Source organism: Thunnus albacares, chromosome 15 (genome assembly GCF_914725855.1).
Source record: "Thunnus albacares chromosome 15, fThuAlb1.1, whole genome shotgun sequence".
In the NCBI taxonomy this organism is placed as follows: domain Eukaryota; kingdom Metazoa; phylum Chordata; class Actinopteri; order Scombriformes; family Scombridae; genus Thunnus; species Thunnus albacares.
In genome coordinates, this window is record NC_058120.1 from 23,049,242 (window position 1) to 23,070,446 (window position 21,205).

General features: G+C 40.4%; 2 protein-coding genes across 9 annotated transcripts in view; both read left to right on the forward strand.

The window, feature by feature from the left end:
* The window catches only part of actn1 (actinin, alpha 1), a 58,409-nt gene extending 46,562 nt beyond the window's left edge, over positions 1–11,847 (forward strand). Inside the window, exons 10-22 of one of the 6 annotated variants that reach the window (XM_044373998.1) lie at positions 122–352; positions 961–1,108; positions 1,384–1,534; positions 2,249–2,357; positions 2,796–2,936; positions 4,194–4,376; positions 5,311–5,445; positions 6,037–6,216; positions 7,067–7,213; positions 9,437–9,517; positions 9,852–9,917; positions 10,286–10,444; positions 11,105–11,847. In XM_044373998.1, the coding sequence (XP_044229933.1) occupies positions 122–352; positions 961–1,108; positions 1,384–1,534; positions 2,249–2,357; positions 2,796–2,936; positions 4,194–4,376; positions 5,311–5,445; positions 6,037–6,216; positions 7,067–7,213; positions 9,437–9,517; positions 9,852–9,917; positions 10,286–10,444; positions 11,105–11,263 (1,890 nt within the window). In that variant the 3' untranslated portion in view covers positions 11,264–11,847. Of the gene's footprint in view, positions 1–121; positions 353–960; positions 1,109–1,383; positions 1,535–2,248; positions 2,358–2,795; positions 2,937–4,193; positions 4,377–5,310; positions 5,446–6,036; positions 6,217–7,066; positions 7,214–7,427; positions 7,456–9,436; positions 9,518–9,851; positions 9,918–10,285; positions 10,445–11,104 lie in introns of those variants that run through there. The other 5 variants (XM_044373996.1, XR_006407272.1, XM_044374001.1 and 2 more) reach the window with 5 other exon arrangements.
* A 1,516-nt stretch (positions 11,848–13,363) lies between these two features.
* On the forward strand, positions 13,364–19,885 carry LOC122997784 (cytochrome c oxidase assembly protein COX16 homolog, mitochondrial). 3 transcript variants are annotated; one of them, XM_044374013.1, is made up of 5 exons: positions 13,364–13,450; positions 13,698–13,908; positions 16,259–16,336; positions 18,597–18,665; positions 19,734–19,885. In XM_044374013.1, exons 2-5 carry the CDS (start codon positions 13,849–13,851, stop codon positions 19,851–19,853), a joined length of 327 nt encoding a protein of 108 aa, XP_044229948.1. In that variant the 5' UTR covers positions 13,364–13,450; positions 13,698–13,848; the 3' UTR covers positions 19,854–19,885. The 3 variants fall into 3 exon arrangements, with proteins under 3 accessions (XP_044229948.1, XP_044229949.1, XP_044229947.1); XM_044374014.1 differs by lacking the exon at positions 13,698–13,908 and having other exon boundaries at positions 13,370–13,450; XM_044374012.1 differs by lacking the exon at positions 13,364–13,450 and having other exon boundaries at positions 13,478–13,908.
* Positions 19,886–21,205: the final 1,320 nt, after the last annotated feature.

Below are 21,205 nucleotides of genomic sequence, written 5' to 3' on the forward strand. Positions count from 1 at the left end.
CCCTCATCTTTTCCTTGAACTCGATTTTCCTCCATCCCCTTTCTCTTATCTTTGCCCTTGACTACACACACACACACACACACACACACTCTCCACGACCACCATCACGACTCCTCTGCAGCTGTTGGAGTGGATCCGCCGCACCATCCCCTGGTTGGAGAACCGCATGCCTGAGAACACCATGCAGGCCATGCAGCAGAAGCTGGAGGACTTCAGAGATTACCGCCGCCTCCACAAGCCGCCCAAAGTGCAGGAGAAGTGCCAACTGGAGATCAACTTCAACACCCTGCAGACCAAACTGAGGCTCAGCAACAGGCCCGCCTTTATGCCCTCAGAGGGAAAGATGGTCTCGGTAGGTTACGACAACTCGTGAAAGTCCAAACTCACATGAAAAAGTTCTTTAAATTTGACAGGGACTCTTTAAGAGATCCAAAAACCTCCTTTGTGCAAGACACGGCAAGCTTTCGTGCAAAGAGTGGCCAAAGAGTTACCTCAGCTTGCTTTAATCATGTAGGCACATGTTGCCAGAGAACATATCAACCCATTTTTACTTGTCTCCCTTTGTTGCTTGTTTCCTTTGAAATGTCAAGCTGAATTGCCCAAATATGCACTAGGATATCGGTACATATACATGATGCTGGACCTTAAGTCTGATGTCTTATATATTTTAAATATTTATTTTATATGACTGCTTAGTAGTCATTTTACTTTACAAATATATGCTTTGAATAACTGCACAGTCCTATTTCTTTTGTGATGTCTAACAAAACTTCTATCAGCATTTGAAAATCCCATCTAATTTAACTTTAGTGATCATGCACATATGTAACAGTCCCGAAAGATACAAGAGCACAGAACAACTGACAGAAACTTGTTTTTGAGTTTTGCTTATAAAGAAACTAAATAGATTTTCCCTTTTGGTGAAATACATTCTCAAGCATTCTGATTTGCCTCCTGCAGGACATTAACAATGCGTGGGGAAATCTAGAGGGAGCAGAGAAAGGCTATGAAGAGTGGCTCCTCAATGAGATTCGCAGGCTGGAAAGACTCGACCACCTGGCGGAGAAATTCCGCCAGAAAGCAGCCATCCATGAAGCTTGGACTGAAGGTACTGAGACTTTGAAAGGAGTCCGAGAGCACACACACACACATCCTGCATGTCTCTGTTTTAGACTCATGTGCCTCAGGCAAACTAGTAAAGGTCACAATGGAAATTACAACCTCATAAACATTTAAATTGTTGTGAGGTTAGCTAGGTAAAATGCTATATTTAATTGTTCTGTGTTGTAATACAGTTTAACAACTATTGTAAGCAGGTTTATATCAGATTAATTTTCTTTATCGTAAACTCAACCAGTGAATCTTCTCTGTCTCCCTCTGCAGGTAAAGAGGACATGCTGCAGAAGCGCGACTATGAGACGGCCTCTCTGTCAGAGATCAAGGCCCTGCTGAAGAAACACGAGGCCTTTGAGAGCGACCTGGCCGCACATCAGGACCGCGTGGAGCAGATCGCAGCCATCGCACAGGAGCTAAAGTAAGAGATGATTAACGAGGGGCCGGCATGAATGATGATGTGTATTTTACACTGATAGTAGAAAGATTGTGTAGCTACCATTTATGAATCAATAAAAGCTAAAAAGATTAGGATATAAAGCGTTGAAGGTTGCCAGGTATTATCAACATTGTCAACACAATGGAATCAGTCTATTGTACATCCTGTTTGAGAGTGGGAGTGAGAGTGGGCTCTGCATCCAGGACATTCAGTTGATTCAGAAACACATATTGATTATCGTCCCCTTTCATTTTCAGTATCTCCGCTCTGCCACATGGTTATATTGATCATCTCTCTTATCTCTGGCTGTGTGGTTGATTGAAGTGTTTTCAGTTAATTATTGTTTTCAGGATTTTTTATTACAAAACATCAAAAGTCGCTCTCTTGAGCTTAAAATCTCTCTTAAAAAGAAGAAAAGAAACACATAACTTACAAGGAAATCAGAGAAACTCCAAGGAGCTTATAAGAACATTGTACACTACAAAAAAAAAAAAAAAAGATGAGAAACTGAAGTCACAGCAGGATCATAAAGGCAATAAAGTGCATTAAAGAAAGATGGTGGAACAGAAACAGCCAAATGAAAAACAGCAGTTTCATTTCACTTTAAAGCTGCTTAAACAGCTATGAACTGCTTTAATGTGATCCAGGTAATGCTCATGTATCTGTTTTTTTTTCCCTTGTCTTTTTGTGCCTCAGTGAGCTGGACTACTACGACTCTCCCAGTGTAAACGCTCGCTGCCAGCGGATTTGTGACCAGTGGGACGCACTGGGAGCTATGACCCAGAAACGCAGCGAGGCTTTGCAGGTGAGACGGGGTTAAGAAAGAGACTCTGATAAGAAAAAAAAAAAAAAAAAAATCGACTTACTGAAGAGTCAAATTTCTAGCTTCTATAATCACTCACTTTGTTATCCCTATATTTAAATTCCCTCTGCTCTTCTTGGCGCTGGTTTGAGCAGACATAATTACACATTTAGAGATGAAAGTGTTCTCCTTCACAGTGAGAGGCTGTGAAGAGACTATTTGATTTTCAGGCTTCCTGCCGGTCTTGAAAATCCTTTAAAGTTTGGAGATTTTTTAATTTGTAAAAAAAAATATAACCCCCAAATCCATCTATATACCCAAGCTTCTCTGGAACATATTGAATGTAGTCAAGCCTCCGTGAATCCTGAAATTTCACCCAGCAGGAGCTTCACGGCCAATAAAAAGTCTGAGTGTGGTAACCTTGTTCTCTCTGCTATACAGAGAACCGAGAAGCTGCTTGAAACCATCGACCAACTGTACCTTGAGTTTGCCAAAAGAGCGGCTCCATTCAACAACTGGATGGAGGGCGCGATGGAGGACCTGCAGGATACCTTTATTGTCCACACCATTGAAGAAATACAGGTGAGCACGGAGAAGGTTCAAGGGGGGAGAAGAGAGGAGACTTTATTTACTCAATGAAAGGATTTAAGAAGCATGTAAACAGCTGTGGGGTTACAGTATGTACTGAACATTTGTTGCTGAGAATTTAAAGGGTAGGGTCACAATTTTTCAAGTCTGTCCTTCAACAATAGTCAGGTGCCATAATGAACATTGAAACATGTTTTTTCTTGCTGTAATCTGTTCATATTGATCATTAGAAGATCCCTTCATAATGCACATTTAATGTAAGTGATGGGGGACAAAATCCTCAATCCTCCTTCTGTACAATGTATGTATACAAATGTATTTAAAGGATTATTTGAAGCTAATATGATGCTTCAGCCATCCAAATTGTTCAAATTAAATTAATATATTTCAATGTTAGTGTCTTTTTAGTGTCAAATTCCCTCTTTTTGTTATTATCCTTCCTCTGCAGCTGAACAGGAAAACCCTGTCCATCGAGACACAAAGAGGGAATTTTTTACTAACGAGACTATAAATGTGGCAGATATCCACTTTATATGACTCAGACAGCTGAAGCCTCATATCAGCTTCAGATAAACTTTTAGATACATTTTTGCACAAAAGGAGGACTGTGGACTTTGGCCCCAGTCACTTAACATTGTAAGCACATTATGAAGGGATCTTCTGATGGTCAGTATGAACAGAGGGGATGATAACAGCAAGAAAAACATGTGTCAGTGTTCATTTGGACTCCTGACTGTGAAAATTGTGAACTTTAAATCAAATGTAAAGCTGAGAATCATAGAAAACCTTTATGTAGATGCACAGATGTTACTAGTCTCAGTTATAAGTATGAGACTAAGGAAAGTACTGTAGGTTTACAGTATCATATATATATGTAAATATAACTTTTAGAAGTGTCATACAAGTGTTAGAAAGGCATAAACACATGTACAAAAGCATGTGAAAAAACTAAGAACTGCTGTATTTGTTTGTGTTAGCTGCCACTTTTATAAAATCTCCATAACAAATAATATTTAGATAAAATACATAATAGTCTGAGCACAGTATCATTACCGTACATCATCATGTATGTTTTGATGTGTGTTATTATACTGAGGTTTGACCACTTTGTGAAGCCTGAGATGTTCAGAGAAGAACTCACAGAGTCAAGAGGAAGAAAACTGATTCTCTCTCAGATGTAAAAATGAAAAAGCCTTGATTGTTATTGTTGTTTACATTTTTCATTTCATGCATTTGTGTTCTGTGTCTCAGGGATTAAGCACGGCCCACGAGCAGTTCAAAGCCACGCTGCCGGAGGCAGACAAAGAGCGCCAGGCCATCCTGGGCATCCACAACGAGATTGCCAAAATTGTGCAGACCTATCATGTGAATATGGCTGGCACCAACCCCTACACTACCATCAACCCACAGGAGATTAATGCCAAATGGGACAAGGTAATAAGAATCCATCATGAGAAAGGAAATATACTTTATAATGTTCTTCATAATGTTTTTTTTTTTTTGCTCTGTTTACATAAGGAAGATCTAATCCAGCAGCAGTCATCTGGTGTGTTCAGAGCTTTGCTTCAAGGCGCCGTGATTGTAGTGAGATTTAGAAAGTGCCGAATATTTTCCATAAACTTTCCCAACACAGATTTTATCAACTTGAGAGGGAATCAAACATGCCCGTATAAGCTGTCATGACTCATGGTCAAATTAAACCCCAGGGCCAAATGGAAAAAAACAAGTTTTCCGCACCTGATAAAAAAACCCACAGCGCATTTGTCCATCTCTTAAAAATTTGACTTTCTACCCTATAAGTGGCTTTAAGCCTCGAGCCCATTTGTTCCTGTTCAAGACGTAAATGCTTAAAAATGTGTCACAAATATCTAGTTTCATTTTTAAAGAAGGCTGAATCATTTTCTAAAACAGCTGTAGTTTTTAGCAGAGTCGGGATTTCTGGCACAATTTCACCTCTTACCAAGGAGCATAGAGAAGGTCTGAAGGGGTCAAAACTGCAGCAACACTTGTAGTAGCAAAGAACAACTTTATCATGAGACCAAGTGAGTGAAGGTGAGGTTGTGCCAGAAATCCCTCATAATAAAGTTTTTCTTTATACTACAAGTGTTGCAGGAGTCTTGACGCCTGTCGTTTATAGCAAACATCACTCAAACAGGATTAAGAGTGTGATTATTGATTTGTTTTTGAACAACATGGCACGGAGAGGAATGTACCAGGAAGATTGTGTGGTATGAAAAAGGCAGAATACCCTTCATAAGATCAAATAATGTTCTCTGTTAATTATAAATGTCATTCCTCCTGCTTCATTAGATTCAATTAATATTAACACGTGCGGGTTTTCCGTCACTCTCCCGCCTGCCCGCTGTAGGTCCGGCAGCTGGTGCCTCAGCGCGACCAGGCTCTGATCGAGGAGCACGCCCGGCAGCAGAACAACGAGCGTCTGCGCAGACAGTTTGCCAACCAGGCCAATGTCATCGGTCCCTGGATCCAGACCAAGATGGAGGTCAGTATGAGCGGAGCCAACAAGTTAATGACCACGTTACAAGTTCAGAACGAGGCCAGCGTGATGACGAGTGCAGCGCTGGTGTCAGTGCGGCCTGTGTGCAGTTTTGTTTTTTTTAGATAATTCAGTGCATTTTTTTTGTAGAGTTTAATCCCTCATCAGTTCATTGCTGTGGTAAGTTTTTGACATGCACATGTTTAAAATAAGAAATAGTTAAACTTTTAGGCTCCAGTGTTTGGAGATTTTAAGGTTTTCTCTTATGTGGTCATCTGTAGGTTGAGAACATTAGATTTAGGTTCATGAAAACTTTTTAAACCCAGATTTTATGAATTGAAAATTTCACAAAAAGGCTGTTATTTATATTTACAGTAAAGGAAGCATTGACAAGGTTAGATCTCCTCAAAAGATACTGTTGATAGTGTGCATTATACCCATATCATATAAATGGAAAGTGATGATAGTAAAGAGATGAACAGCAGGCAGAAATGGTGAATTTTTGGTAATATGTGTATTTTCTCATCACGTCCTCCAATTTGTAAAACCCGGTCAGGCCTTTTTACCGAGCATCTTCGTCTCTGTGCGTCCCCGCAGGAAATCGGCCGCATCTCGATCGAGATGCACGGCACCCTGGAGGACCAGCTGACACACCTACGCCAGTACGAGAAGAGCATCGTCAACTACAAGCCAAAGATCGACCAGCTGGAGGGAGACCACCAGCTCATTCAGGAAGCTCTCATCTTTGACAACAAGCACACCAACTACACCATGGAGGTAAAACCTGGATCAAAGCTTTAAACACATCCGCCAACATTTCTGCTTTGTCTACTTAATATCCAGTGAATGTTTCTACTTCGGTCTGTGTGACATGTCCATCTGGCTTGGCTGGACCAAGCAAATACTTTTTATACTCTCTTGTATGAAGCGTCGGTGCCAGATTGTTGTGGTTTGCCAGAATGAGCAAAACAATGGAAGACAACATGTTAAACCACCCACAGAAAAAAATCTTTTCAAAGACAGTGTCACAATCCTACGATTAAACACTCAAAACTTCCCTGACGTTGCATTTACAAAATTAACTTTTTTTCTCATCAGCCAAGTGCTGGGAAGCTGTAAACCACTGCCTGCCAAGAATCACTTTACTGGCCAAAATAATTACATGTAATATAAATTTTATTATTGAAATTCTGCACGTCAACTGACCCATTTTCAAAGCTATTACGGAGGCGTCTGTATAGAAGCAGCTGCTGTGCAAAGCATTCAGTAGGTGAAAAGAGTAGATTATATTGTACATCTATTTATGCAAATATTTTTTTTTCTGGCCTTGTTCACCCTTTCTTTTATGATTTACCCAGTAAAAGTCTAGACAGAAGAAAAACAGTAGTTTAGATCATTTTGCTCACAGTCAGGGTGCTTTACTGTGAATAATCATTTAAATAATGAATCGAACTATACAGATATTGGACACTTTTTGTCCATGACACATCTGCATTGTCCTGATGCAGTAAATCATCTTGCTCTTCTACCCCAGACCAAAACCCTGCTTAAACTCTTTTAATATCCGTTCCTTCTTATTCACCCTCCTTAAGCTTCGTCTGCCTTTGTGTCTGTCTTCCCTCTGCAGCACATCCGTGTGGGCTGGGAGCAGCTACTCACCACCATCGCCCGCACCATCAATGAAATCGAGAACCAGATCTTGACGCGAGACGCCAAGGGCATCACCCAGGAGCAGCTGAATGAGTTCCGGGCTTCCTTCAACCATTTCGACAGGGTCAGTACTCGTAATGAGTCACTCTGCAGACACAAAGCAGCAGGGAGCGAGGGTGGGTGGTGCATCGCTCGTTTACAGTCAGCTGTTTGGATTTGGTTTGTGGCAAAATACACATACTGTAAAGTGAGATTGGAAAAGGACCAAAAAAAAAAAAAAAAAAGGTTCATGTTGTTAAAGATGGATGTAACCATGAGTTTGTCCTTTGTATATTTAGACTTCATCCTCAAAGCAAAGAAGTTGAGGTGAGAATTTATCATTTCTGGGTTTCGGACTGTTCACGTCCTGTCATGCTGCCCGAAGTGTGGCTAATCCTTTAACTACCCTTTAACCAGAAAACATGGAGTGAACAGAGTGTACAGTTTGTGTGTGAAATGCATCAGGCTGTGTAGTGACCTTGGTTGAAAAGGGACTTACAGTTCAGTGACACAGTTTTCATCTTTAAGAGCTCAGAGGCTTTTAGACACATAAAAGAAAACTGCAGCTAGAATCAGGCAGCTAAATCCTTCTATTGAGAAATACAAGAACGTCTGCATGAAATAAAAAAAAACGGACTACTTAGCAAGACGGACGAGTAGCTATAAAATATCTATCTAAATATCTACAAAATATCTTTCCATTGATGGTCGTTTCTATAAAAGTCCTGCCTCTGGAGCATAGAGTTTATACTCGGGGTTCAACATGTCAGGAACAGCACCAATTATGGATGAGTTTTTATTTTAGCCCCCTCTCCCTCTCCTCCCACTCCTCCCCCCCCCCCCCCAGCTCTCCCGCCAAGCTCCCGCGGACTCCCACCATTACCTCATGCATTCTTCCAGAGCTGCCCTATTGTTAATCAATACCTGAGGTTGATGATCAGAGCCGACAGAAAGTCAACTGTGGACCTGAACTTGTTTCATATTTCATTAGGATTACGTCCTGCTCTTCAGCTCTTTTAGCTTGACGTTTGTCGGTACACGTGAGGGAAAGCTGAGCCTTGCAAAAGTGGCAAATTAATCTGATCCATTAGGACAAAAAATGAATAATGTTAGTTTGTTAGCAAATAAATTAGTCTGTATTGCATTAATGTCTAAAATTAATACCCTTTGAAAGTGTGAAAGGTGTCTTAGAGTATTTCACTTTGACTTTCGTTTGTTGGAAAAATGGCCATCTGTGCAACTGCTGAAACAATTAGTTGAAAATTTTAACTTTGATTTAGCAATTTATCAAGCAAAAATGTCGACATTTGCCTGTTTTAGCTTTTCAAATGTGAGAATTTGGTGCTTCTAAAAGTGTTTATCAGTATAAATTGAATATTTTGGGGGTTTTGCATTGTTGGTCAGTTGCCAGGGGCTCTGGGGAGTAGTGATGGGTGTAGTATATAAAATTTATCAATCAATAAAAGAGCCTCAACTGATAAGTCAGCAGCCAAAATAAATACAGTAGAGCTGAAATTATTAGTCAGTTAATCAATTAGGCGATCATATTGGTTGCTTCAGTAATTTTCTAAGCAAAAATGGCAAAAGTCCACTGGTTTCAACTTCTCAAATGTAGATATTTTCTGTTATTTTAGTTTTCTATGATATTAAATTATGAGTTCTGGACTGTTGGTCCAGCAAAACAAAACATTTTAATAAGAGAAGATAATTGCTAGGTCAATTGATAATGAAAATGATTAGTTATTGCCCAAGTCTGTGTATTTACATCATTATATTACTACATGTGAAAATGATTGTGATTGCACTGTGGGAAGTGTTTGAAACAATATGCCGTGACGTTTGCCTGTACAAAGCAAAGGTAAAGAGATGCTTTTGCATCTGAGAAGATCATATCTTGTATTGTCAAGTACATGTGCCATCGATGATATGAATAACCTCACCAAGACCCTGTAGTCTGCCTGCCACACTGCACATTAACGCCTCTGAATGCCCTCGCCCAGCATGGCAGCACTGCTGCCACCGTGTGTTCACCTGCCAGATCCTAATGAATATGCACTGTGTTCTCTGTTTTCTATCTCTCGTGCATGGCCCTCTCCCTTCACCCCCTCACCTCCTTTCCCCCCTCCCCCGTGCATGGTGCACTCCCACCCTCCTCCCCCCCACCAACACCACCTCACCGACCTCTCCCTCCCACCCCCCTTCCCCTCCACCCCCACTCCCCCTTCACCTTCACTGACACGGCTGTATGTGTTGCTGCATGGCCTGTGGCCCCCGACGCCTCGCCTGGCACTGGCCTCCCACACCCCAGGACCACTCGGGCACTCTGGGCGCGGAGGAGTTCAAGGCCTGCCTGATCAGCCTGGGCTTCGATATCGCCAACGATGCACAGGTACTTAATCATAGCCGAACCTCTGTGGTGAGATGTTTAACAGTTTTCTTTTTTTCCCCTTTCTTTCGCATTTTTTCCCCCTTATACTTCCCTCCCTCCCCCTATTCTCCCTCTATTCCTGCCCTCACTGCTTCTCCCTCCTGTCTAAATATCCTTCCTGATTTCCCTCACCTTGCAACGTCCATATTGTGGATTGGTGCGACACTCTTCCTAAATTCTACTCTTTGCTCGTCCTTTATTCCTCCGATGGTTTTTCCTCCGCTATCCCTGCCACTTCTTCTCTATATCTCTCTTTTTTCCTCCTGGTTTCGTTTGTCCATCGCTGACCTTGTAGAAGAGAACAGGAGTCATGGATGCTGAAGACTTCAAAACCTGCCTTATCTCCATTGGTTACAACCTGGTAAAGCCATGCGCACTCATCAAGTATGGAAGTTTGATTGTGTGTCTTTATGTGCATCTGCAAGTAGAAGGTGACTGTAAACCAGCCGGAAGTGGTAATGAGTAAATCTTACACTTATTTCATTTGAAACAGAAAATAATGTATGTATATCTTACTTATTGTCATTATGTATGATTTTTACTCAACAGTACCTCTAATAATCTAATTGTTTAATATGTAGTCGTACTATATAATGAACAAAGTAAGTTGTAGCAGTCTATATCTCCGTTTGCAGGATGTCAGTGATTTGCTGTGGTTTTGTTAGTGTGTTGCTGTGGGGACCGTCTCCACGGTGACTGAGCTTCACAGATGTTCTCTGTTGCCACCAGGGTGACAACGAGTTCTCCCGCATCATGAGCATAGTGGATCCCAACCGGTTAGGCACCGTCACCTTCCAGGCCTTCATCGACTTCATGTCCCGCGAGACGGCCGACACAGACACCGCCGACCAAGTCATGGCCTCCTTCAAAGTCCTGGCAGGGGATAAGGTACAAAACAAGAGTGACGATGCAGGATAGATTTTTCCTGTGTTGATTAAGCTCAATTTGGCAAAAAGAGGAATATTTAATATACTTTTAGAGTAGCAGAAAAGAGACAAAAACTTTCCCGTCTGTGGCACACAGTCCCAAGCCCACTGGTTCCTACTAAACATGTAAATCTTAAAAAACATCCCTCAAATGTATAGTTTCATTTTTCAGAACGGTTCAGTCATTTCCTAAAACAGCCGAATGCTGTAGTTTTTAGAAACTCTGACTCAAACAGGTGGAAATAGTGCATTTGTTGGGGACTATTTTAAGTGGCGGATTTATACACATTTGGTGCTCTAGTGAGTATTTCCAGCAGGACTCAAACTGCAGTGTGTGTGTTTTCAGGGTAATGAAGGAACATGTCAACCATTTATTAGTTTTCGGACAACAATAGAGCTCTGTGGAACAAAGGAATAAGCTTCAAATTCAAAGATAATTTTCAAAAAAATCAAATATTCAGAAATATGAAATCCAGATGTCATACTACTGCAACGGCTCTCTTTATTAAGCTCATTTTATTTCCCCAACTTCTCACCACCTTTGAGCTGTGAAAGCATTGATAGCTTACAGTATTTAGAGCTGCTATTCTCACATTAAAAATATTTTTCTCCTCCTCGACAGAATTACATTTTAGCCGACGAGCTGCGCCGGGAGCTGCCTCCAGACCAGGCGGATTACTGCATTGCCCGCATGGCCCCTTACACCGGCCCCGACGGTGTGCCCGGAGCCCTCGACTACATGTCTTTCTCTACCGCTCTGTACGGAGAGAGCGACCTCTGAACACTCTGTCAGTCGTCCGGACTCGGGACCACCAGCCTACCTGCTCTTACCACTGCCACGTCCTCTGACTGCCCCGGCACCACCACACTCCTGTCCTACTACGCTCATTTTTTGTATGTCTCTGGCCTTATCTTTTTTGTCATTATCCTCTGTCTCCTCCTCCTCCTACTCCTCCTCCTCCCCCTCCTCCTCCTCCTCCACCCACATCTCCACCGCTCCCTCACACTCTGTCTCCGTTGTACTTGCTTCCCACGCAATGCAGCAGCTCTCCAGGTTTACAAAGAGGGAGAGAGAAAAATGTTTGTTTCTGTTTTTATTTTCTTGTTGTCATTGTTTTTTCTGCATTAAATGAATAAAGTTAACATATTTTATTATACTGAACAAAAAAAGGTATTTTTCTTCACCTGATTGAAAATAAGAGACAAAAGTTGTAATAAAGAAAAAAATTGCTATACTTTCTCTTCTTTCTCTGTTTGCTACAGGGATCAACTACAGTTTTAATAGATGTACTTTGACAGACTTTCTGATGCAGAAACACATATAATAACAAACTGCCTATATCATCACACTGTATATATCGCATACTGGTAAAATGCCACATTAAACATACTGGTGTTATTGTACAAGAAAGAAATACTCATACATAAAGTTTGTGATTACCTGCATCAAGAGGACATCTGGCCTTAGCTGCTCATAAATGCAGGAAACTTGAACCATGAGGGTGGTGATGTACGGATGTGTGTGTGTGTGTGTGTTTTGTACCACTGTCCAGTGTGAGAACCAGTATTAGACCTTCAGAGTTAAATGTTTGGGACATTTTGTTCAGGTCAGGACTTCCAGGGGTTTAGGATTACAATTAAATCAGGCTTAGGTAAGTGTTAACGTATCAGCATTTCTGCATGTTTTCCATTTTCCGCCGGTCAAAAACTTTTAATCACTTCAGACCTTTTTCCAAATTATACCACAGACTTAATGTGGTTTAACTTTCTTAAAGGCAGCCGTTAGTTTCCACAAATGTCAGTATATTATGTAAACATGGATAGAAACTCATCAAATGATGTTCTATAAACAGTGAAGATCATGTGATGTCATGCTCCATCTTCATAAGTTATTACGCAGTGCAGACATTCCAGTGATTCGTTTGCTGTATACACTTTTTCATAGCTGACTGTGACCTGCCATAGCACGAAAAGCACAGATGTAAATAATAATGATTATTAGAGAAGAGAATCTAGAGAAGCAAGCCTGTGACCGGCAGGATAAATCTGGGTGGAAAAAATAGCACTTGCTGTCTCATTTGGCCTCGAGCAAGGCCCTTAACGCCAACTGCTCCGACCTGCTGGCCGCTGGAGGAACTCTGTGGCCAGTATGTCAGACTGCGGTTGTACTGGGCAGCTTCCTTGTGTGAATGTGTGTGTGAATGTGATCAGGGCGTTTTTCTCAGTGAAACTGAACTGTCCCAGTTAATCATGCAATGAACCAGCATGGACTGTTAAACTTAAATGGAATTCAGTCAATGATAATAATGGTTTTAATTACACCTGTGGTTTTTCTGCTATGACATGATAAAATGTCTGAAAGGCCCAGCACGCACACCCAGATGTTTACAGTTTGAGATGATTAGACTTCTGTTCCTGTTCAAGTTAGTGGAGCTATGCTTGTTATTGTATGAAGTCACTGAACAACTTTTATTATAAACTGCCCCACCCAGAGCTCTTCTCTTCTACACCCAGAGATTAATCCACTGGGGGTAAAAAATTATAGCTGTGGACACCTACTTAACACCTGTTACCACGTATTGTGTATGTATGAGTTAAAGATCTGATAGGTTTGTGGTGACAAACTTGATGAAGCAAAATTTATCAAGTAAAATGCACCACATGAGCACATTACAGACCGAATCAATGGGATTTAAAACTACATTTTAATTCAGGGCCTCTACAAGATGGAGTCTAAAGGTTAGAGGATAATGCAGGTGTTGTCACAGTGAACATGGAGTATTCTGAGGCCTGCTTTGCCTGGATGGTGATCCTGCCTTGTTACCACCTTAAAAGGTGCAGCAAAATTGATCAAGCGCTGCGCATGCCCACACACAAGTGAGAAAAGCTCTAATTAGGCAAAAACACCTGTATGGGTCTGTCATATATGCAGCAGCGTGTTGTGTGAACGGAAGTGACTGCAGAAATGGTAGGAAAAGCTTTATGTCTTATACATGTGAAATGATGAGCAGTCGTGCAAAGTTTCTATATAATTACAACTTCTCATAACTTCTCGTAAAGACTAAGAGAAGGAGAGAAAACAAAATAAATATCACAAAGAGAAATAAGCAACAACGACAGAGGTTTTACCACAACATTTGTTGGTGACACTACACAATTTAATAGCTATTTTCTTTTTTGACAATTTAAAAAACATTTCCCATTGGCATCCTGAGACGGACACACAGCGGAACCTTGAACGTGACTTCGCAACATCCCGGACAAGTTAGTTAGTCGGACCCATTCAGGAAGCGAAGCGCCTCATCCCGGCTGTGACCTGCTCACTTTCACATCAGGAAAATGGACTTATAGCCGGAGAGAAGAGTCATGTTCACCTTAAAGGCATTACAGAAAAACAAGACGGTCAAATATGGGATTCCCATGCTTGTAAGTTACTCTGATGTTACGTTTTTGAAGCGAATATTAACGGCTAACAAGCGGAGATAAACCTGTTAGCAAGTTAGCTGTTTCATAAGTAGCTGCTGTCAAATGTCAAAGCGAGTTATTTTAACAGTTTACTGTTAATATATAAAGTAAAATTTGGTCGCTAAGATCTCACAATAATGTCAGTGATTTTTGTCTTTTCCTAAGTTAATGTTAAGCCATGTTTCACAGCACTATTAAGTGACAAGTGTTGATGTTTCTGAACTTACCTTATGTGATAAATGTTATTCATGACTCTGTATTGACTTGTTTCCACACAGTCAGACTGACCTTAAGTCTGAGCTGATCAGCAACAGGATTTGTCTGTTTGTGAAGTCTACGGCTGCAACTAATGATTATTTTCATTGTCGATTATCTTCTCGATTAATCGATTAGTCGTTTGGTCTATAAAGTGCCAGAAAATCTTGACCACTGTTTCCCAAAGCCCAAGGTGACGTCCTCAAATGTCGTCTTTTGTCACAATCAACAGTCGACAACCCAAAGATGTTCAGTGTACTGTCATTGAGGACTAAAGAAACTAGAAAATATTCACATTTGAGAAGGTGGAATCAGAGAATTTGGACATTTTTTCTTAAAAATGACTCAAAATGATTAATTGATTATCAAAATAGTTGGCAACTTCATTTTCTGTTGATCCACTAATCGATTAATCGAGTAATCGTTGCAGCTCTGGTGAAATCTGTGCATATCCAAAGCATTTAAAGCAATAGGAAATTTATAGATCCACCCAGTTGCTAGTTTATTAGGTAGACGTAGCTACAACTAAAACACTGTCTAATACAGCAGCGATGTAATAATTCTTACCTTCTTTAAGATTATAATGATTGTTTTATGTTGATAGTGTTTTTGAGAGCTGTTGAGTCACCTCCATGTCATATTGGAGGCTGTAATATGTGGTGCTGTTGAACTGAATTGCATTATGAGCTAAATAATCATATTCTTAGATAATTCAGGCTTATTTGCTTATATAATTTGCATAACTTGTTAAGGTTATCATTGTAAACTGGGCATTTTTTGTGTTTCTCCTCCAAACTTTGTTGAAGAAAGTGTTCTGCAGTGTCACATGCTTGGTTACATGCATGGTTCAATACTGCATCTTCAAAACTCTTCTCTCAGTCAACACAACAGCAAAAATTATAGACCAAACTGTGACGACATTTGCATCACTTTCACATAAAAAGCATTTAACGACTACAGCTCAGTCAACAAAACTCTGTGGCTCTGCAGCCCATGTGTTCAAAATCAAAACATGTGTTCAAAAGCTAACATGTATTCATATGGACAGCACTTTACTAAATCATAACCACATTGAAATCCATCTATAGTGAATCAACCCTCCACCAAAAAACGAGAAACATCCATCATAAGCTTTCCTGCTGCATTTCTATGAAATATGAAACATCAATACTCACATTAGACTTAGACTGTCAACAATTTAAAAAAACAACATAAACACAATAAAAAAACCTACAGATGACAAACTGATTTTACTACTTCAAAGACATAAAAAGATGAATCATGTGTTGCCTGTTTTTTATTTCAGTGTGTTCTGATTGACATGTGAGTTGTTCTGTAAAATGAACAGCTGTAACCAGCAATGTGTTGGTAAAGTTGACTGTGTGAAGAGTTTTGAAGATGTGGATTCCATATTGAAGTAAGTTAAAGGTATATTATGCAGGATTTGTCAGCTGGTGTTTGTAAACACACAGCATTCAAAGTTGGGAGTACAAAGACGTTACTAGGAGGAGGGGAGGACATTTCTCTTTGTCTGATAATGTTAAAAGTAAAGTTAGTCTTTGCTGTCGGCTCCCCAACTCATTTTAAAAAAAGAGAGAGAGCAGCTGTGGTTGAGCGAGCTAGAGAGTGAATGAAGAGAGGGGGCGCTGGTAGAGAGAAAGCTGGTGAATCAGATCAATAAAACGTTATTTTCTGATTGTTTCACAGCGGTTATGTTCTAGAGCACAAATAAACACGCCCACACTCTCGCACACCTCCGCTCAGCCCTGCGGCGGTGCACCACATCGCCTGATTTGGTCTGAATACGGCCTTACTGGCTGACAGCTACACACCCACCGCCCAAAGGTTGATGCCCAGAAACATCCCAAACACAGCAAAATAATAAGAAAATCCAGGCAGAGGGCAGAGTCTCTGCAGATAAATACAACGTCACACACTTCTAGTGGGCCATAAGTGATGATTGAGAGGGATTATTTTTGTATGAGTCTATACATTGTAGGAAAATCCTGCATAGTCTACCTTTAACTAATCATCTGTATTTTCTATGTTATTTCAGTTGCTGGTAGTTGGAGGTTCCTTTGGCTTACGAGAGTTCACACAAATCCGGTATGATGCCCAGAAGATCAGAAAAAAGGTGTGTGGTACTTAACTTTGGTTGCATGTTTATATTTTACATATCCAACTGAGAGTTCTTTATTATAAATATGATCAGTTGGTTTTTAGATCTACATCATAAACCAGTGAAAAGAACTAACATAAAAGCACTGAGACTTGACAAAAAAGGGTCGAGGTAACAGTCTCTGTTTGGCTTTGTGCAAATACTCCTCCCAGTGGTTTGAATCATAATTGCACATGAGAGTCAGGATTTTTTTCCAAAATGTTCAGTGTAAAAATAGGACATATTTAGAGATGTTTCTACATCTGCAAGGAGTGCTTGAATCTCACAGAGTTCAGGTTGATTTATTTGGAAACATTTATTCCTTTTTAAGGAACTCAGAATTGGACACTTTGCCTATCCATCATTTCAGAAAGACACTGCAGGCAAACTGCACTGACAGGCTTTTCTAACCCATTTAGAGTGAGTCAGTACAAGAGCAAGAAGTGAGAACAAGCTCTAATAATTCATTAAGTGACAGACCCAATTCATTAAGATGACAGAGGACCGACCCTTTATTAGAAGCCATTACAATCTGATGAGCTGGCTGCGAGGGGAAGTAGCTGTTTTGTGCTATTTTACTGTGACATGCCGATGCATGTCATCTGGGTGGGAGCCAGATGGCAGGGCATCTTTCCTTATTACTGTCCATGTGAGGCGGCACTAGACTGTGGATGACGATGGCGGAGGGGGGCATCGCGCCCCTGGCAGCATGCCTGTGCAGCCTGTGCAGCTGCCCACACACACACTACTCGCTCTCTTCTGACGGGGCCTGCGGCACACTGAGCCTCTCTTCCTCTCAGACCCCTTGGAGTAAAGATTCAACTCTGCTCAGCGTGTGTGTGCACATGTAATTTAATGCATGGAATATCTAAAACCGTCGTCAAAATGCACATGATTAAAGCCGCCGCCGCTCCGGCTCTCACTCGGAACTGTTATCAACAGATTCCATTATTTTGTTCTCTCAGATATTTGCCCACTTAAATCATTAAAACCACTCTCTGCGAGCGAAGTCACTGTATGATCCAATTTGCATTCTCTCTTCAATGATTTAATTTAGCCCGGAGGCAGAGATGAACTTCAAGGCCTCTTCTCTTCTCTGTCCAGGTTTTGTGTGAGTTTTCATAACCTCTCCCAGTTTGTATGTGAGGTTGAGACTAGTGGCAGAGGAAGATGTGCTGATAACACCTCTATAGTAGGTATCATACTAATTACTTAGTCTATTAACGCCCCGGTCTGACGGCTTCAAAATATTATATATATTATTTATTTGCTATAGTGATGTAGGTCTAATTAAAAATCAATCATGGAATTATGAAACTCATCAGTCACCCGAGTAACTGCGGCATTATTGCTATGAAATATTAGAACTCATTAAAAGTAATAATTCAGAATGGGATTCATTTCAGTCCTATTCTCAGGCAAAATCAATTTGAATTACAAAACCCAGATAGCTCCATTGGACTCGACTCTCTCTCTCTCTCCCGGAAACCCTCTGACACAGATTTTTTTTAGTTTTTTACTAAAACCTGGTGATGTTTTTGCCAAATGAAGCAGAATAATTTACAGAGTTAACAGGGCAAATTGGATACTCCCTCGAGGTTTCGGAGAGGCAAGACTTTTGACACCGGCGAGAAAAAGTCTCGCTTTTCACACGAATTTATGGGTCTGACTGGAAAACTGCTTCACCCCCTTCTGCAAATGTCATCATTTATACATTAAAGAAATAATACAAGAAGAAGAGGAGGGGGAGACGCGGCCTGAAGATGTTTCTCACTGCTTCAGTCAGAAGTAAAGAGTATATGAGCCTCTAATCTCTCACCCGGTTCTATTATTTTGTAATTTCTCCTCCAACGCTAAAGATGTTGTTTTAATTTTCCTCAATGAAAAAAGGTAACGACTCCACACTTAAGCCAGAAAATTCAATCTGGACGTTTCGATCCTACTCAAATCTTCATCTAAACATTTTCAAATATGTGTGTCAGGAATGTTTAATCTCTTGTTTCAGACCTCCAGGTGTACGAGTCTGAAGAGTGAAAATATAAAAGCTTTTAATTTTGCCGCCTGCCAAACCCATCAGTCAAACAAGAGGCCCCCCTCCACGTCTTCGCTTGTTGTCTTTTCTTTTATCTCTTCCCGCCTTTGTTTTGTTTTCATTTTCTTTGTATTATCGTGAACGTGTCAGTCTCTAAAGCCAGAAAGCTTTAACACACACGTTACGTTTCCTCCTCTGTCTCAGCTGGATCCTGCGCTGGAGGCCAAAGTGAACGTCCAGAAGCAGTCGGTCATACTGGAGGAGGAGTACGGGGTAAGGACGGAGAGGTCGGGGACCCTGAGGTGGAATGTTTGCTCTTAAGTGTTACGTACCTGTGTCAAATAGTGTTCATTAATAATTCAACAGAAGGTATTCAGTGCTGATGTGAAGATGCCCTCCTCTCTTTAATAGCACATGTTGATTCGAATGCAGTTTCTGAGGTTTCTACCAAAAATAAAATGTTAATACTTACAATTTTGGTCCGATATTGAAGATGAAGGATATCTGCACAAACTATTTCTGATTGAATATGCACCAGTGATTATTAGTGACCTCAGTCTTAGATGTTGGTACTCGTATTGTCCTCAGAAACCCACCTCAGTTAAACTGTAATTCTTTCCTGCTCTCACCTGCTTGATATACCAGATGGTCATAATTCGCTACATCTGGCCGTGTCAAAGTTCATCAAGTAAACTGTCAGAGAGAAGAATCCTGAACGGACTTTGAAATAATTTCCTCTTTTGCATTCATGGTATCGCCGTATAATTTCACTCAGTTAGCGAACCCGTTTTCTGGTCTGGATAAAGGCTGCAAGTAACCATTATTTTCACTATCTGTCACTATTTCTCAAATAATCATTTTGTCTATAAAATGAAGTGAAAATCGTGAAAAATTTGCCAATATTGTTGTTGTGACATTAATGCCAATAAAGCAAATTTGAATTAGTTATAATTTATAATTTCTTAGACTTCTTTGAATGTCATGTTTTGTCTAAAATCCCAAAACATTCAGTTTACTATCATGTATGACACAAGAAAACCTTCAAATCTTCACATTTGAGAAGCTGCAATCATCAAATATGACAAACAATTAGTCAATTTTCATAGTTGCTGATATTTTCTGTTGATTGACTAATTGATTAATTGACTAATCATTGTGATGATCATCTAGTAGATGTGTAGTCATCTAGTATGGATGGTTTTAAATATTGAATGTTTGCTCTATGTGAAAAGTGCCCTGAGATGATTTTTGTCGTGATTTGGCGCTATATAAATAAAATTGAATTGAATTATTGGCATCCTGAACACTAAACCTCGTCTCCTGTTCTGTTTCTCTTTGCAGAAGTTGCAGGAGAAGAATTTGGACGAGTGGAAGAACATCCGTGGTCCTCGTCCTTGGGAGGACTCCAAGGAATACCAGGAGCAGCAGCGCAGCAGGCAGAACAAACAGACTGAGGCGTAGGGACACCAGACAGAGCGCGAAGGCGCCGCAGAGACCCAATTATCCCAGATGCTGCAACTCCGGGGCATGAGCGCATTTTGTTTGGTCTCTGCTTGTGTTGGACTTTAAACTTTGTACAATGTTTGTACTGGTCTCTACTGGTTTTGACACATTCAGAACTACAAGTGGATTAAATTTATGCCACAGAAACTCAAAACCTTGAAATCATTTTAAGGTTAAATTTAAAGAAGGAATACTCTGGATCTTATAGTTTTATACACAGAAGTATAAAGCAGTCACCCGTCAGTGGGTTATATTCCACTCTGATCAGGAGTTTATAATGGAAAATAACCAGTAGGTGGCACATCTGTGTATCTGTGCACCAGTCCTTCCACACAGAGACAAAGGAAGGACATATATGTCAGTGTGTGATTTCCATGTCTCAATAAATTATGTGTTGTTGATCCAAATTGTTACTTGCATTCTGTTTTTGACAATAGCTCACAGATGTAGTTTTAGCGTTGCATTGATTTACCAGTTGAAAATATAAAAGAACATAACAGTCCAACCTTTCCTCAGGCTTTATACGTCTCAACAGTAATCTGTTTAACTGACGGTTATTACTTTAAAATGTGGTGGATTTATTATGTTTATAATGGAAATAGTATTACCTTTGTGGTCCTACAACCCAAAATAACATGATTTTTGCACATATAAGTAATATTTGGGTGAATGACAGATGATGTATGAACTGTCTTACCTCATTCGGTTTGTGAAATAGGATATAATGAATATTCTTCAGGTGTAGAGGCCTGTTGCGAAAAACTCTGGGGATACATTTTCAGTAATCACATTTTTTTATGTTTGTTTTTTTTTAAATATGGGACACAACAGCTTGTGTGAGGATTATGTTGTCCTGCACAGGTTGTGCAAATCTGGATCTTTCTTCGAGTGTTGCTTTGTCATCGGTTGGTTGAGTGTCAGGCGGCGCTGCCATGAAGTAACAATCGCCTCTAATCCACCAAACACGTCTGAATGACAAAACGTGGCAATCAAGTAATTTGTCACAGGATTAGCAGACCAAATCAAGGCTTTCTTGTCAGGCTGTGTTGATAAAAAAAAAAAAAAAAAAAAAAAAAAAAATGTCGGGTGGATGCTTCTGTTTCTCAAGAAGCCTCTCTAAATATAAAGTAGCCACATGTTGGTGCATCTTTTTAGAGGTGAATCACATATTTATTCTGGATGCTCCACAGGCTGCCCCAGGCCTGTTTTTGATTAAATATATACCGTCTGAAAATCAGAATTGCAGCTCGGACACTGTGTTTGTAGCCATGGGAACAGAAATACTGAGTTTGACAATAGTCGATAGAACG

Bases quoted from the DNA above. Each gene is read 5' to 3' on its own strand.
- LOC122997784 (XM_044374013.1), top strand. From the start codon at position 13,849: ATGTTCACCTTAAAGGCATTACAGAAAAACAAGACGGTCAAATATGGG. The intron at 13,909-16,258 runs GTAAGTTACTCT...ATGTTATTTCAG, and splicing joins AATATGGGATTCCCATGCTT to TTGCTGGTAGTTGGAGGTTC. The intron at 16,337-18,596 runs GTGTGTGGTACT...CCTCTGTCTCAG, and splicing joins CCCAGAAGATCAGAAAAAAG to CTGGATCCTGCGCTGGAGGC.